The sequence below is a fragment of the Macaca thibetana genome, chromosome 13 (genome assembly GCF_024542745.1).
Source record: "Macaca thibetana thibetana isolate TM-01 chromosome 13, ASM2454274v1, whole genome shotgun sequence".
Taxonomy (NCBI): Eukaryota; Metazoa; Chordata; class Mammalia; order Primates; family Cercopithecidae; genus Macaca; species Macaca thibetana.
The window spans coordinates 61,463,858-61,482,144 of record NC_065590.1 but is presented as its reverse complement, the minus strand read 5'-3'; the positions used below and the strand labels follow the sequence as shown (position 1 = coordinate 61,482,144).

The 18,287-nt window shown below is 44.1% G+C and overlaps 1 protein-coding gene across 2 annotated transcripts in view; it reads left to right on the top strand.

The window, feature by feature from the left end:
* The first annotated feature begins 604 nt into the window (after nucleotides 1-604).
* Nucleotides 605-18,287, top strand: part of PRKCE (protein kinase C epsilon) — a 539,420-nt gene continuing 521,737 nt past the window's right edge. For both annotated transcript variants that reach the window (XM_050754093.1, XM_050754094.1), the window contains exon 1: nucleotides 605-972. In XM_050754093.1, the coding sequence (XP_050610050.1) occupies nucleotides 625-972 (348 nt within the window). In that variant the 5' untranslated portion in view covers nucleotides 605-624. The remainder of the gene's footprint in view (nucleotides 973-18,287) is intronic.

Here is an 18,287-nt window from a genome sequence, read left to right as displayed (position 1 = left end):
TTTTAAAAATTTGGCTCCGAGGAGGACCATTTCCTCTCGACATGCATCCCTCCGGATAAACTGAACATCCCTCCGTCCACCCCCCGCCCCGCGCGGCCAGAGGCAGGCGCTGAGTGTGCGAAGAGGATCCGGGTTGAAATCTGCGCCCCCGGTTCTCGTCCCCGCCCCGTCCCACCGCCCCATCCCCCTCCCGGAGTCGAAATTTCCCGGGATTATGTTTCGGAAAGGTAGGTAAGCGCCGGGCGCGGCGCCCGCTTTCCCGCAGCCCGGAGTCGGAGAGCCAGCGAGGCGGCAAGGCAGCCCCTGCGGCTTGCAGCGGAGCCGACAGCTCGTCTTCTCTTCTGGAGGTGCAGCTGGTGGTCGCGGGGAGAGACTTGCTCCAAACACGGACATTCCCCAGCCCTCCCCCCTCCCTGTTTTCCGTTAGGAACCCGGCGAGGAAATACATGCACTGGCTGAGACTCGCCCGCGCCAGGGCGCAACGCCACAAGGTGTAGGGAGTGTGTGGGGTGGGGCGAAAGGGGACCCAAGAGTCCCTGTGGCTTGGAGTGCCGGGCCGTCGGTTCTTCATTCCTGCCCTCGGGGCAGACGGAGTGACCCCGGCCCCCACTCCCCGCCCCGACCATGGTAGTGTTCAATGGCCTTCTTAAGATCAAAATCTGCGAGGCCGTGAGCTTGAAGCCCACAGCCTGGTCGCTGCGCCATGCGGTGGGACCCCGGCCGCAGACTTTCCTTCTCGACCCCTACATTGCTCTCAATGTGGACGACTCGCGCATTGGCCAAACGGCCACCAAGCAGAAGACCAACAGCCCGGCCTGGCACGACGAGTTCGTCACCGATGTGTGCAACGGGCGCAAGATCGAGCTGGCTGTCTTTCACGATGCCCCCATAGGCTACGACGACTTCGTGGCCAACTGCACCATCCAGTTTGAGGAGCTGCTGCAGAACGGGAGCCGCCACTTCGAGGACTGGGTGAGTCCGGCGCCTCCACGTCGGTCCGGGAACCCGGTTGTGGGGTCCCGGGGAAAGACTCGCTGGCCTTGATCGTAGGGGTCCGGGACTTATTGACGACTGGGGTGTGTGTGTGTGTCTGTAAATCTCAGTTTCCTAGAGGAGGTGCACTTCACTTCATAGTTGGGGAGAAACAGGCACTGGCGAGGAAGATGAGACTTGGAAAGAGGATGTGGCCCTCTGCCCCCTCTGTGCCCTCCAGATGGTGGGTGCTGCGGGAGGTTTGCAAACTGGGAGAGCCTGGGCCGCCGGTGCTGAAGGTTGGCCGAGGACCCGGCTTTCTTCCGCAGGCGCGTGGTGGGCTGGCTGTGTGTGATTGTGTGTGGGTGGGTCCCTCCGTCCTTGGAAAGGCACGTGGAGCCTTTGACTGAAGGCTTCTTGCACGTCCTGGCTTTGTCCTGCTTAGCCGAGCGAGGAGTTGCTTTATTTTTCCCTCCGAGAGGGAGCTGGCTTGTTTCTGTTCTCCTGCATGGTGGTTAGCTCATCTTCTGACATACGAGTAGAAAAAATGTGTTCTCCTCCAGGATGTCTCCTCTACGGTCCCAGAAACATCAGTCGGGCTTGTTTTGTCCAATTCATTGCCCATCCATGCAGAATGAATGTTGCATTTTAAGAAGGGTTCTGCCTGTGGGTAATTGGAAGTCAGCGCTTTGAATCTTATTTAAAGTTATATTGTTTCTCTGTTTTGATTGTTAAGATACTGTGCAATAAAAGACGATTTCTAAGCCTGAGATTGAGTTGTTAATTGATTTCATTGTGAAACTATTAAGGATTTGGAAATAGGTCTTGTCTCAATCTACTATAAACCAAATGCATCCAACCTTGGCACTTGGACAATCGAAGAGAAGGAAACCTTCGTTTTGCTTTTTGTATTTGTTTTTGGGTTTTTTTTTTGTTTTCTTTTGCTCTTCTTGGAAGGCAGGTATTAATTTAGGACATGGATTTTTGTGTTTTCAGGTTTGTTACATGTTTCCATCAAGAGCAAGTGCAAGCGTTCCTCTGGAGGTATATGCTTTCCGGGTTCTTTGGTCTACAGAAAAAGTGAGAGAGCTATCTAAGCCTCAAAAGTGGTGTAGAGCAATTGCTTTCTGTTGAAAACCAGATAACTTCATGAATGTCCTAGAGGTCAGAGGTTGCACATGAATCACCTTGGCATATCACCTTACATATTTTTTTCAAGGACACGGAGTTTTAGGGAAAAATAGGAGAGAGCCTGTTGTTTTTATGCTCATGGCTGTGATGTAGTCTGCCTGAAACCATGGTTACGGTTTCACAGGAAAGCTCCAACAAGCCACATGCGTAGAACTCTAGATTTGTGGTTTGCACTTTGGAAAGCAGGCAAACCTTTATGGAATCCTGAGAACTCCATGCCATTCTATTCTACTTCACAGATGTCCCTCATCTCTGCTTCCCTCAGCCCCCACAACAGAGCTCCCACTCATTCCCCATTTCCTTTCCATGCATGGCCTTTGGGCTCTTTCCTCATGGAGGCAGTGCATATGAGAGGGGGAGTGGAAGGGCTAACTCATTTCAGAGGCAAACCTTGACACTGAAAACCTGTGATTTTGGAGTTGTTGTTTTTGGACAGGAAGGGGACGGAAAAAACTTGACGCTGGTAGCTAGGAGATGGGGGCCTTTTGCCGTGTATGCAGTTGAGGGGCTTTGACAGTGGGGCACAGAGCAGGGACAAGGAGCAGCAGGTCTGCATTTATCCATAGAACAGACGTCGGTTGGAGGGAGAGTGTCTTTGTATCTCTGGTGATGTTTTGCTGGGGCACACCACAAACTCTGGGAGCTTCAGGACACTGTCCCCACCTTCATCACTCCTAGTGAAGCATGTAGTGGGAACTTGTTTGGTGATCATCCTCTAAGGTTCTCAAATTCATGTTGGATTTTGGCCCTAGACCAGATCATTTAGTGCACAGGCAAGTTTTACAGATGAGGACATTGAGTTCCAGAAAAGTTAATTGGGGACCGAGGGTCACGTGACAAGCAAAGGTGGGTTGGAAGTAGGGCCCTCACCTCCTGTTGCCCATGGCTTGTCTGATGGGGAGCCGAGCCTGTCCATCTGGCCTCCCAGCCTGTTCTCCCTGCAGATCCATGAGCTGTGTCCCCGACATTTTTATTGTGCTTGATAACTTCATCTCTTTTGCCTTATAGCAAGTGTGAATTAGGTATGGCAGGTGTTGGACAAACTAAAAAACTTGAGATAGAGAAGCCCAAAGTCTCAAGGGTGAATCAAGTGGTGGACCAGGTACAGAATGCCCATCTGTTTTCACCAGAGGATGCTGTGGCCACTCTGGTTCTTCCAGGCTGAAGGTGGGGACTCACTGGTAGGGGTAACTGGCCCTTGGAAATGGAGACAAGTTGCAACTGGGCTAAGTTCACCTTTCCCAGTCTTAACATTCAGGGTAAACCCACGGGTTCATAGCTTTGGGTAGAATTCCCTGGGCTCAGGTCTCTGCACTCCTTACCTGGCAGGAATGAAGAGACACACCCTTCTCAGGTGTGGCTAAGAGATCTGGCCTGAAGTAAGGGGGTGTGGACAGCATGAAGCAGCCGCTTCTCTCATTGCTGCGAAACATCGAATTCAACTGCACTTTGAATTCACTTGTATTCCTGGAGTTCCTGTTTTGTGCTCATGTCTAACCAGGGAAGCTTCGTACTGTGGGCAATCCAGAGGAAAATGAGGCCCTGGGTTACTCTCAGGGGGCTTCCATTTCACTAAGGAATTGACACCAAGTATCCACATATACATCAAGCTTGTCTAACCCATGGCCTGTGGGCCGCATGTGGCCCAGGATGGCTTTGAATGCAGCCCAACACAAATTTGTAAACATTCTTAAAACATTATAAGTTTTTTTGCATTTTTTTTTTTTAGCTTATCAGCTATCATTAGTGTTAGTATATTTTATGTGTGGCCCAAGACAATTCTTCCAGTGTGGCCCAGGGAGGCCAAAAGTTGGACACCCTGATATAGACACTAAACTAACAATTAGGTTCCACACAGGTGGTACCATTAGTATGTTAAGAATTTAAAAAGGGAGTGTGAGCTAGGCACTGTGGCTCACGCCTGCAGTCCCCACTACTCGGGAGACTGAGCTGGGAGGACTGTTTGAGCCCAGGAGTTCAAGATCAGCCTGGGCAATATAGTAAGACTCTATAGCTAAAAAAAAACTTAAAAATTAGCCAAGTCTGGACCTATGGTGTGGTGTGTGCCTGTAGTCACAGCTACTCAGGAGGCCGAGGTGGGAGGATTACTTGAGCCCAGGAGTTCAAGGCTGCAGTGAGCTATGATCTGACCATCAGGCTACTGCATTCCAGCCTGGGTGACAGAGTGGTACCCTGTCTCAAAAAAAAAAAAAAAAAAAAAAGGTAGGGAGAACTGGAAGAATCCAGGAGGGCTTTTGGAAGGAGGCATGAGTTGGGTGTGAAACAGTAGGTTATATTTAAAGACGTATCTACAAGAAGGAGCAGTGTCCCTGGTATGGCCACCGCAGGAATAAAGGCAGACAATCCTGTGGTCAGGGTCGGAGAACGGATGAGCAGGGCGGAAACTGAGTGTACCTGTCAGAAAGGAGTGGGTAGGACAAGGTTTCCCAAATTTAAGACTTTTATCTGAGTACTGCCTGTGCTTTTATTTACTTAATATTTAAAAAATGGATCCTTTTATTTTCCACTTAGTCTTTTCTTAAGCCCCACTGTTCATGAAATCACAGGTTTGGAACATGTAGTTATAACTTTTCTTCATTCACATTAAAATAAACAGGGCTCTACAATGCAGAACGAAGTTCATTCCAGGTGCCTCTGAACATCATTGGTGATGTGGAGCCCACACTTTTGAAACATTGGAGTAGGAGAAAGTTTAGAAAACTGAGGTGAATTCTAGAATGCGTAAAAGCCAAGCCGAGATGATTATTCTCCAGATAATGAGAGATGTTTCAGTTGTGTTGACAAAGGGGGTTGCTTTAGAGAAAGCTCATTACAGAGAAGGAAAGATCGTGCTGATGCTTTGAAGTAAAATCTATTATAACACTATTGGTATAGCTGGGTTTTCCAAGAACCAGTTAATAACACTACTCAGACTTTCATGTACATAAGAATCACTAAGGGAGGGTATATAAAAATATAGATCTATATAGATTTATATAGATCTATGTAGATAAAAATATAGATCCTCTGGCTCAACCTTGAGAGCTTTTGATGCTACACTTTAGAATAAGCTGGGAATCTATATTTTTAACCAGCTCTCCCAGAGATTCTGACTAGACTGGGCTTGCTTTGAGAAACACTGGACTAGGATAAAAATTGCAGGCCACAGAGGACTCCAGATAATTAATGGATCAAGCATTTGTACATAGATATGTCCTGAAATGTGACTGTATAACTTTATAATTTTTAAAGAAAGATTTAGAAGAATAATTATGTGAACTAGAAGTGTTGGGATTCATGTTAGAAGCAGAGGCGGAATGAATGCTGGATGGATTGGCATTGCATTTAGCACAGGGGTGGGAGGCAGGCGGAGCAAGGATTAGAGCTTGAAGGGCTGCGTGCAGGTGACAGCTGGCTGGCTCATTCACATTTTGGATTTTTCTCTATCATTGCTTCAGTAGTCTACATACTGAGCTCAGTTTCCTCTTTGTTCTACTGCCCTGCCTCTGAAGACGTCTTTGGTGAGTGTCACTCCCTTGCTGTATTCTGTAGAAGAGGCAGGCACTCAGAATCCAGAGGTATAGAAAGCCATCGTTTGAGAGGCAGTTCCCCGGAGCGGGGAAGTCTGGAGTCACACTGCTTGGACTTGAATCCCACCTCTACCATCTACCACTTACTTTCATGACCTTTAGCTAGTGACTTAACCTTCCGTATTTCCATTACTTCCCCTGTACAAAGCGGGTGATAATGAATATGTATCCCTAAAATGAAATGGGGTGATTGTGGGGATTAAAATGAGTTAATACATGTACAATGCCTAGACCAATGCCTGGTCCCTAGTAACTGCTCAATGTATATCTACTACAATTATTATTATTATTATTATTATTTTTTTTTTTTTTTTGAGGCGGAGTCTCACTCTGTCGCCCAGGCTGGAGTGCAGTGGTGCGATCTCGGCTCACTGCAAGCTCCGCCTCCCGGGTTCCCGCCATTCTCCTGCCTCAGCCTCCCGAGTAGCTGGGACTACAGGCGCCCACCACCGCGCCCGGCTAATTTTTTCATATTTTTAGTGGAGACGGGGTTTCACTGTGTTAGCCAGGATGGTCTCGATCTCCTGACCTCGTGATCTGCCCGCCTCGGCCTTGCAAAGTGCAGGGATTACAGGCGTGAGCCACCGCGCCTGGCCTACAATTATTATTATTATTATAGCCCCCAAAATGAGCATGGGACTGGCCTACAGAGAGTTTTTGACTGAATTGATTATTATATAGGCCACAAGAAAGCCAGGTTTTCATATTCCTCAAAGTAGCTCTCTTCAGTCTGGCCATCTCATTTGGCAAAGAACGGGACACTAGAAGTGTCATTTCTGGTTTGTATTTCCCAAGTAGCCCATCGGCAAAGCTTTTCAAAATGATGGCACCCCTGCTGACTCTGGGAGACAGGCTTATACCCTGTTTGGACTCTGGGAGATAGGCCTGTTCACCATTTGGAGAGGTTAGGCTCTGAGGCCGTTCTCCCTTGGCCCACCAGAATCACTTGGGGGAGATTCATGCAACACAGATGCCAGGGCACAGCCTCTAGCAGTGCTGATTCTGATGCCCCGAATGGAGCCGGAGTAAAGCAGGCCCCCTGCTGAATCTCCTACAATGGCGGCATGACCGCACTTTGATATATATTACTCTAGAGCCATCTCTATCTTCAGGACATTTGTAGGAAAAATTTTTAAAAGGATTTCTGAAACCTCCATTGTCATTTAAACACAGCGGGGTGGGAAGGGACTACTAAGGGGGTAAGGAAGTAGGGAAGGGTTGGCAATTGTCCATACCTCCTTCATGTGCCCCTATACCCTGAATTATTCCCCCAGCAGCTGAGGGTCCCTGGAACTCTCCCTTTCCCGTACTCCTATAATACCATGTAATACAATATTGCTCTTGTTGGTACCTAGCTGATTGTTTAACAACTACCTAAAGGATTCGTTCTTGGCCCAGTGCTATCACAGATAACCTCTTGGCATTGGGAGTTAGCCTCCAACTTCATGGATAGTCAAGGGTTGTTTGTCCTGTTTCCTCTTCTTAGTGTCTTTGACTAGCAGTGGATTTAGTGAATATTTGATACCCCAAATTCCCTGGCTTCTCAGTGGACCCCTCTCCCTGGAATCAGTGAGTTCTAACTGGAAGGCGTCTCCACCACTCACTAGTTGTGTGATTTGGGCATGTGACTTAAGCTTTTTAAGCCCGTTTCTTCATCTGTAAAATGGAAATGTCATAGGTCTTGACTTTCAGGATTGCTGTGAGAATTAAATAAGGAACTATAAAGTTTGTAGCAAGTGGTCTGGCTATAATACATTTCAGCAATTTTATTAATATTTGAAGAGTCATCTGTGTGTGTTCATAGTTTTAGAATCTTAAATCAGAACATATGGTCCAGTGAAAGATATTTTTCTCCTTGATTTGTGAATGTATTTATATGAAAAGTCTTACATAGTCTAAAAATAAATTTGATTTAGTTATACTTAACAAATTGCCCTTTTGAAAATAATAGAATTACTTGAAATGAGATTTTTTTGGAAAGTCTAGAACCTGCGGTCATTGTAGACAAAGGTTAATTATTTATTGAAGCATATGGATAATTGGAAATGAGGATATTTGGGAGCTGGTGTTTTGGTTTTATTGTGCCAATGTCATCTAGTTTCATGGATTTAAATACATTTTCAGTGCTGTTGACACTAAATTCCTAATTCCAGCTCATAGCTGACCCTGAACTCTAGAATTTATATATGGGATTGCCTTCATGTCATCACCTTTCATTGTGCAAAGGGCATCTCAAACTCCATATGCCTAATATTGTATACCTACTTTCCCCTCTCCCCAGTCTAAGCCCTTCTTCCTCAGCTTAAGAAATAACAACTCCATCCTTCCAATTGCCCAGCCAAAAACCTTGAGGGGCCATCTTTGATGCCTCTAATTCTCAGGTGCCCTATATCTTATCTATCAGCAACATCTGCTGTTTCTGCCTTCAAAATATATCCCAAATCACATCTTTTCTGTACCTTTGCTGACCTCACTTGGGCCTAAGTCACTATTATCTCACACCTGGATTATTGCAACAGCCTATGAATTGGTTCCACCTGTCCTGGCTTCTCAGCTCCTGTCTCTGCTCACAGATCCCTCAGGTAAGATTATCCCTTGCCATAACTTACAAGACCAACAAAGTTAGGCCTTCTGCTGTGACCTCTCTGACCCCATCACCTGCTACTCTTCTCCTTGCTCATTCCTTTCTAGCTATCCTGACCCACTTGACATCCCTTAAATGCACTTACCATAATCCCGCCTCAGTCTTTATGCTTGCCATCCCATCTTTCTAGAATGCCCCTTTCCCAGATATCCACATGGCTCAAGTCTTCGCTCAGATGTTATGTTCTCAGTAAGACCTTTTCTGGCAATCCTATCTAAAAGTTCACCCTCTTATTTTATACTTCATATGCTCCTTTGCTGCTTTTTTTGTTGTTGTTGTTCTTTAGGTCTTATCTCTATCTTATACACTATTTAGTTTTCTTATTTATCTTTGTTGTTTACCTCTAATACCAGAACACCAGACGCTCTATAAATGTAGAGCTTTTTGTTCACCACTTTGTCTTGGCGCCTGAAACAGTGCCTGGCACTTTGTTGAATGAATGAATTGTTGAATGAATGAATGAATTTCTTGGCACATTGTTGAATGAATGAATGAATATACACAAAACAAGTGTGTATTATGGTCTAGCACTGTTGGTAGATATGGGGTTTGGTAACACAAAAGTTGTATATGCATAATTCCTGCCTCTGAGGAGCATGGCATCTCAATAGAAACCAGTTGAATGAGTTTCTTAAACAATCCTCCTGTACAGTTGAAAGAAGTGAGGAGGAGGAGGAGGAAGGAGAAAAGAATATTTTATTTTATAAAAATCTGTGAGATCCCTGAAGATGTTCTTATGAGAGAATGCTACATTATTTTCATGTAGTGATTTGCGTCAAGCTGAAGAATCTCTGTCAAGTCTGAAGTTCCTAAAAGTAGGAATTTTCTACCCTCTGGGTGCCCACGGCCCATTCCAGGTGCCATGGTGAGGGAAGAAGAATAAGGCCCACTTGTCCTCCATTTGCAGAGTTTAAATGAAATTTAAATTCTCATCAGGGCTTTAGATACAAAACCCTTTGTAGTTGGCAGCAACAAGAAATGAAATTTCAAATTCTGGCGCCTGAACTCATACAGCTGTTGAAGCATATTCAGACAAAGCTTCCAGGGGTTTCACTTAGGCTAAAAGAACTCCAGAGCAGGTCTGCAGTACTTTACATCAATACAAGCTACACTTGGCAAAACATTATATTTCTCTCCAAGTTCCTCCAGGTATATATGGGCTTGTTAAGTAATTACAATCTATTATAATGCTAATCAGCAGGATTGCACCTGTTTGAAATTTAGTTTTCTGGCAGAAACCATGTGAAGTGGCCAGAAGTCTGTACTGTGCTGGGAGAACTGGAAGGACGGGAACATACAGTTCATTGTAACTTACTGACATCTAAACAAAATTGAAACTCCAGAGGAAATATAACTGAAATCTGTAATACTGTGCTGGGGAAGAAGAGGAAAAACAGAAGCCTATCATGAAACCCAGATGCTGAAATGAGGATCTCCTCTCTCCCCACCATCCCCTCTATCTCACCTTGAAGTCTTAAAGAGGTAGTTTTAAGCTAGTGAAAAGTCACCTGTATTTGCCAGCAAGGAGTAGACTCACTGAGCTCCTGACCCCAAGAGGTAGATAAGACTAAAAATGTAATCAAGATTAAGAAGAGTTTTTTTAAAATTAGAGATGGAATCTTGCTCTGTTGCCCAGGCTGGAGTGCAGTGGCGCGATCTCAGATCACTGCAACCTCTACCTCCCGGGTTCAAGCGATTCTCCTGCCTCAGCCTCCCAAGTAGCTGGGATTACAAGCATGAGCCACCACACCTGACTAATTTCTGTATTTTTAGTGGAAACGGGGTTTCACCATGTTGGCCAGGGTGGTCTTAAACTCCTGAACCTAAGTGATCCACCCGCCTTAGCCTCCCAAAGTGCTGGGATTATAGAGAAGTGAGCCATTGCACCTGGCTTCAAGAAGAGTTTCAAAATTTTTATTTATTTATTTATTTATTTATTTGAGAAGGAGTCTCGCTCTTTCGCCCAGGCTGGAGTGCAGTGGCACGATCTCAACTCACTGCAAGCTCCTGCTTCCCAGGTTCACGCCATTCTCCTGCCTCAGCCTCCCGTGTAGCTGGGACTACAGGCGCCGGCCACTATGCCCAGCTAATTTTTTCGTATTTTTAGTAGAGACGGGGTTTCACCATGTTAGCCAGGATGATCTCAATCTCCTGACCTCGTGATCCGCCCGCCCCTGCCTCCCAAAGTGCTGGGATTACAGGTGTGAGCCACCGTGCCCGGCCAAGAAGAGTTTTAAAAAATCATGATGAGTGAATCTAGAATTAATTATTGAGGAGAAAAATAGTCTTTGATTTTGCTTATGTCCTTCTTGAATAGATTTGTTTTTTCAGACTATGGCATCTTTTGTTGCCAGTCTTCTTTCCCCAGGCAGATATAAGCATCTTGTGAGCAGGAAGTGTCCCCTTCTACCCCCCTTTAGCTCTCTGGGGTCTGTCTTGTAGAAGCTCAAATAGGCAGTATTCTTTCATCAGACTGACTGAGTTTGTGCTCTTAGAAGTTCATTTGGTACAGTGCTGAAAAAGAAAGAATTCACAAAAGATTCAAAGCAGTGGACAGAGTAGTGTATTCATTCATTGTTCTGGCCATCCTTTCATTCATTGAGCAAATATTTATTGAATATGCCAGGCACTATGCCCACTATGTCAAGAGCTGGTCATGGCTCTCAGAGAGCATATACTCTACTGGGAGATGTGATATTAATCAAAGAATAACACAAATATATGATTTGTAAAATTACAACTGAGAAGGACAGCTTACCACAATCCTTTCAGCACCTGGGGAAACCTAGACCTCACCTCTTCAGTACTAGACTGGCTAATAGTTTTTTCTCGCTCTAGGAAATGTATTGAACGGGGGAGTCATGTGACTCCTATTAATCCCCTAGCTGTGAAATCAGGAGTTAGGATAGTCTAGATGCTCTGTAAAGGAACCTGTTAACTAATGATCCTGACTCAGCGCTCTAGACCCTACATTCTGGGCCTTGGCTGCGGTTAACCTTCGCACTTGATAATATTTTGTCTTTATTTTTTTCCATGAAGTTTAGCCTTGTCTCCCCTAAAAAAGGGTCACCTCCTGCTTTTTTTCCCTTCTTGCCTTTCTTCTTTTTGTGATCAAAATCACAAAGCTATTTTTGATAGCTTGCTTCTTTACCTACCTTTGTTCAAGGCCCACAAAAAATAAATTTAATTCTTAAATGGAGCCCTCTCTCTGTATCATTAAGCCACTCAGAGTACTCTGGAAACAAGCAAGCAAGCAAGCAAGCAGAATTCCTAGAATGTGAGGTGTCTGAACCTATCTCCCTGCCTTCTGTACTGATGATTATCTCAACCAGTTTAGGTAGCTGAGAGAATCATCAATCAGCCATTAAAGATGGAGCATATAATTCACCAGTGTTTACCAGACTGACTTTCAAGGAGTGGGAGCCTTATGATATTTTCAGGTCTCTGTGATCAAAGAGGCTGGGAAATGTTACAGAGTCAGATGCACATTAGTGTATTAAAGACTCAAGATGGTCTATTGCAAAGCGAGTTGTACACCTCTGTTTAACCAGATATGTCCCCAAAATATTTCATCATAGAATGCTCTTATTTGGGAAACATTAAGAACTCATGTTTTGTGGACATATTTTGAAAAACATTATAATTAGAAAAAAGAAGAAATGGATGTTCTCAAGTGGGCCATTTGGAAAATCAAGATTAACACCCTTTTATAAAACAGTGAATTTGAAGAACTGTGGAAATTCAAGGGAGAGGGGAGTTAATGTGGATTCTGCTAGTTGGCAGAGGCTTCTTGGTAATATTTTGAGCCAAGACTTGAAGAAAATGGGATCTAAATAGACAGGGAAGGGAGACCCTTTAAATTGGAAGAAGAACATAGAAAATGTTGGACAGCTCACGCCTGTAATCTCAGCACTTTGGGAGGCCGAGGTGGGCGGATCACGAGGTCAGGAGATCAAGATCATCCTGGCTAACACGGTGAAACCACGTCTCTACTAAAAATAAAAAAAATTAGCTAGATGTGGTGGTGGGCACCTGTAGTCCCAGCTACTCGGGAGGCTGAGGCAGGAGAATGGTGTGAACCCAGGAGGCAGAGGTTGCAGTGAGCTGAGATCGTGCCACTGCACTCCAGCCTGGGTGACAGAGCGAGACTCCATCTCAAAAAAAAAAAAAAAGAAAAGAAAATGCTGGACAGGCAGTTTTTAGCATTTTGGATTATGAGGGTAGTCAGGAGACCAGTTAAGATTAAAGTAGGAATGCAATCCAAAAAAATTGCTTGATTAAAAAAACAAAAACAAAAACAAACTATCCAAAGAAATGAAACAGTAGCTAGAATGTATGTTCATTCATTAATCTATCCATTCATCTAGCCAGCCAGTCATTCAGCAAATATATATTGAGTACTTTCTATGTTCTAGGAACTTTGCTTGGAGCAAAAGTGTTGAACAAAATCACTCATGATATATTGAAGTCTTAATTATCCAGGAAATCTATGCTGACAATCTCACATGCTGCATTTCCAATTAATTTTCTTTTGTTTGTTTATTGATAGGTCTGATAGGGATGGAGAATAACTTTGTAGCATCCTTCACGTCATTGGATGGTGGTTTGTCCAAGTTCACGGATCTAAAACTAGTAGAATGGGCTTTGGAGTTAGTCCTGGGTTTGAATTCTAGTTTTGTCAGTTTTGGCTGAATATCATACAAATCATTTGACCTATCTGTACCAGTCTCCTCATCCATAAAATGGGAATAATAGCTACCTTATAGCAAGTTTACCATCAATGGTAACTACTTATTATTGGTAATTATCTGTAATTAATGTTTATTATTAGATGCAGGTAAAACTGTGCTTCTGTTTGGGGATTTTATCAGTAATAACCAACTGAAGGGTTGCCAGTAAAACGTTTTCCAGTCCTTATTCCCTCCCTCTTGGAAATGAATGAGCAACAGAAGTTGGGTTTGCTGAATTCCAAGTGTGCAGAACTAGAATTCCACACTTGGTCCTTTTTAAGCAGCTCCTAGGATGGGGAGGTGAAGGGGACATGGATTACCTTCTCTTGGACTGGCATCTGTTTTAGTGAGTGGGCGTGTCTGTCTGATTGCTCCCTCTTGTGTATTTGAAAAGCTGAGACATTGTTGCATTTTGACCTGAACATCCTTTGCATTAGCTTGTGGGCCTAGTGTGGTAACTGAGGCTTGAGGCTTTTTTTTTTTACATCCCATTTTCTGTGGTCCAGGTGTATATCCCATTTCTCTGGGCCAAAGCATCTGACTTCATTGTCCTACCATGTGAGTCTTATATATGCCCAACCTCTAATGCAATGCACATTGATTGTTCAGTTGTCCTGGGTCAAATTTGGGTAGTGCACAAGGGTGCTGCCTTTTGAGAGCAAGGCTTTGCTTTTGACCAGGATGTTGGAATTGCTAAGCAGTAACAAAAGTTGAAACATAGCCAGCCTTCTGAAAAGATTACTGTACTCTCAGTAAGGAATTATGCACTTACTTGTAATTGTTTGTTAAGAGCCTTGATCTTTAAGCTCAGATTTCATTTTACATAATTTACATTTAAGTAACAAAAATATATGTAGCACGTCGTTCACCTACCCTTCATTGAGGATCAGTTCTCAGAAATTGCTTTTTCTTCTTCTTTTCAATCATAGAAACCCTTTTCTTCCTTTAAAACGTTCAGAATTCACCCAGGAGCAGGAGATGTTGTTCTTCTGCTTTATAGCTTTGTGATTTTGAGAAAATTCACTTAACCTCCTCAAACTTCTGTTTTCTAATTTAAGAAAAGGGTTAATAACAGTCATCTTTTGCAGCTCGTCGAGTTGCTGTGAGGATTAAATAAGATAGATGTAGGTGAAGTGTTTGGGCATTTAAGCATCAACTCTCTGCCCCAGTTAGTGAGCAACTGTGAGCTTCTACAGAGTCACCATGTCTTGAAGTTGAAAATAAAGTTTCTCTTTGGTACCCATGCTCCTTTGTCTTCTTTGCTTCTTCATGACACCATCCTAATTCTCTTGCAGGTACACTGAGCCCAGAGTTGCCAGAGGAAATACAGGATGCTCAGTTAAATTTGAATTGCAGGTAAACAATGAATACTTTTTTTTTTCTATAGATATGTCCTAGGTATTGCATGGGACATTCTTATACTACAAAAGTATTTGTTATTTATCTGCAATTCAAATTTAGCTTGGCCTTCGATTTTTATTTGCTAAAGCTGGCAACCTAGGCTTCTGCTTCCCACTACCCCAATAATGAAACATGCCCAGGAATGGATCTGCTTGTCTTCTTGTCCCTGTGAGGGCAGAGGAGGGAAATGTAGCCTCTTGTTAAAATAATTCCAGCCTTAGTGTAAGTAGGTAACGTATTTTTGATGAGGGACTCCTTTCTAGGGCTTCTAGAGTCATGGAGAAGGCCTCCTACCTTAACGTTTGAAGTTCATTCCTAGCCATTAGCCTGCTACAGAACTGCTTCCCTCTCCTCCTCTGATGGTGAATATCAGGGCTCTGTTCATAGAAGGTACACAATTCCTGGCCATGACTACCTAGCTGGCTTTAAAAAATATTTCCTTCATTTTAGAAAAGAATATCCCATTTAAGCTCCAGGCGCCTGAGTACTAATTCATGGAGACAGCTATAGGAGGGGTTTTTGTATCTTTATTAGTCTGGTTCCTTGGAATCCAAGAGATTTGTGTATGAGTTGTGTGGGGATCATGGCACTAAATACCCTTCCGGGTGCTCAGAACCCACCATTGTCTCCTGCCAGGCCCAGTTGCCTACATAGTGAAGTCTGCTCATCCCTCTAGACATCCAGGGTCCTGTGTGGTTTGCACCTCCCCCGCTTCCATTTTCTGCCAGGTGGATCTCTTATCCTCTGGGGCAGGAACCTTCTGCTTGAGGGCTTGTTTCTGACTTTCATACCCAAACTCTTTCTATCCCTTCTTTGTGCTCTGCTCTCCCATATCCCCATCCCTGGAATACTCTAACCAGCCATCCACATCTCCTTCTCTTTGGGCGATCATTCCCAGAATTCTCTAGGCTACAGCTCTTTTGGCTCTGGGAATTGCGGTAACATTTACTGTTTGTGCCCTCCATTTAAAATTATTGATGCCTAGTGTTGATGCTTTCTGTCTGTTTTTTTTAGCAGAGACAGAAGAGGTCTGTTCCTGAGGGTAAAACTCCTGCCTTTTTGTGCTAATGCTTGGCATATTGCCCCACACATAACAGATGCTTGATTGGTTAAATTTAAAAACAAATTTATTTAAGTGGGGTCTTCCTCTGTCACTCAGGCTAGAATGCAGTGGTGTGATCATAGCTCACTGCAACCTCGAACTCATGGGGCCAAGGGATCCTCTTGCCTCAGCCTCCCAAGTAGCTGGGATTATAGGTGCATACTACCATGCCTGGCTAATTTTTAAAAGTTTTTTTATAGAGGCTGGGTGCAGTGGCTCACGCCTGTAATCCCAGCACTTTGGGAGGCCGTGGTGGGTGAATCACCTGAAGTCAGGAGTTCAAGACCAGCCTGGCCAAAATGGTGAAACCCCGTCTCTACTAAAAATACAAAAATTAGCCGGACATGGTGGCACATACCTGTAATTCCAGCTACTTAGGAGGCTGAGGCATGAGAATAGCTTGAACCTGGGAGGGGGAAGGTTGCAGTGAGCTGAGATCACACCACTGCACTCCAGCCTGGGTGACAGGTCGAGACTCTGTCTCAAAAAAAAAGTTGTTTTTTAAATTGAGATGGAGTCTCACTGTGTTGCCCAGGCTGGTCTCAAACTCCTGGCATCAAGTGATCCTCTCACTTCGGCCTCCCAAAGTGCTGGGATTATAGGTGTGAGCCACCATGCCCAGCCTGGTTAAGTAAAATTTTAACATGAAATTATAATATTGACCTAATAATAAATATCCTTTGGGTATTTGCACTAGGGTATTCTTTCTTCCATGACTGAGGGGAGTGTAGTATTGTAAAAAAAAAAATTACATGCACGCACACACCTGTATGAACTTTAAAAAAGGAAAAGGCCAACACACGAGGAGGATTTTTATCTTTTACTTCAGCATTATTGTTAAAAATTAGTTAACTTTATTTTTTAGAGCAGTTTTAGGTTTATGGAAAAATAGGGGCAGAAAGTACTGAGTTCCCATATACCCCCTCACCTCCACAGCTAGTTTTCCTTGTTATTATGTATGTCTTAACTTCAAAAAAAAAGTGAAAAAGGAGGCAGCACAACCACCAGATATGGAATCAGGTGGCACCGTGGTTAAGTGGAAGGGCTTTATATGACAGGGAGATGGATTCTAATCCTGGTCCCACCACTGAACCAGTTGTGTGACCTTTTGACAAGTTGTGTAACCTCTCTGAGGTTTCTTCATCTGTAAAACAAAGTCAGTATTATCTATCTAATTGTGTTTGAAATGAATAACATAACGCATAGAAAGTACATAGAAAAGTTCTTGTCACGGCTGGGCACGGTGGCTTATGCCTGGCATCCCAGCACTTTGAGAAGCCGAGGCAGGTGTGTCACTTGAGGTCAGGTGTTCGAGACCAGCCTAGCCAACATGGAGAAACCCCATCTGTACTAAAAATACAAAAATTAGCTGGGCATGGTGGAGAGCGCCTGTAGTCTCAGCTACTTAGGAGGCTGAGGCAGGAGAATCGCTTGAACCCAGGAGGTGGAAGTCGCAGTGACTGAGATGGCGCCACCGCACTCCACCCTGGGCGAGAAAAGTTCTTGTCACATGATAAGCACACAAAAATGTTTGCTATTGTTATTATAATAGTATTGTAAAATATAAATTGTGGACTATGTGGTTTGGGACTGATGATATTGTCAAAGAATCCATTTGGTTTATAGTTTTTTATGTCTGAGAGTCACTTGGGGTTAGGGGTTGCTTTTCATCTCAGGAGTGTGTCCTAGACAGATGGTCTTTCTCCTTATAATGAGTTACATAGGAAATGGCTGTGGTTTGCCAAATGTGTATTTGCTGCCCACTGTCAAGCATTTATAGGCTAGCATATATTCATAAAGTACTACATTCACAGTTTGCTAGTTCATTTTTCGCCATCTCAGCTCCACTGCTAATGAGCTGTGTGACCTTGATGAAGCTGAAACCTCTCTGAGCTTCAGTTTCCTCAGCTGTGAAATGGGAATAGTCACATTGACTCTGCTTACCTCACTGGGTTGTGAGACTCATTTAATATGCATCTGAAAAGAAAAACAGGTCACACATATAAGTAATAGTGATGAACCACTTTGGGATGCAGGGAGGGCATGGCCCTTTCATATACAGTTTACAAATGGGGAAACTGAGGATAAAGGGTGCCTCTTGGTAGGGACGAGAATGGGACTCAGTCCTTATTTCCCCAAGTCCCCGATCACACTAAGCAACATTTGGGTTTCTTAGCCAAATAGTCTGCCTCACTCTTTCACATTGTTGGGGCTGAAGATTTAAAATTAATCTGTGGGTTTTGTTTCTAGGAAACTTGTGTCTTAGAAGCCCACCCCCTCACACAAGAGAACGTGTTTCTTTCTCATTGCTTCCTTATCCCTACTTGGCTCTTTAAACATTCTTCTTTATCACTGCTTATCATATGACTGTGCACAGACAACCATAAAGCCAACTGTTTGAAGGGGAAAAAGGGAGGAAGACAGATAAGACAGTGATTCAGAAACAAGCAGGAAAATGGAGTCATGTGGTTGTCCCCTTGTGGGTGGGATTTACAGCAGTGTTTTAGACTGAGAAAGTCTCCTTTTCGCCTGGAGAATAAATTAGGTCCATCAGGAATGTGTGTTAGAACCCAGAGCGAGCACTCCTTCACAAGTCTCTCTGTGGCCAGCCTCAGTGCTGGGCTGTGTTCTCCTGCCCTGCAGCGTGGCTGAAGCTC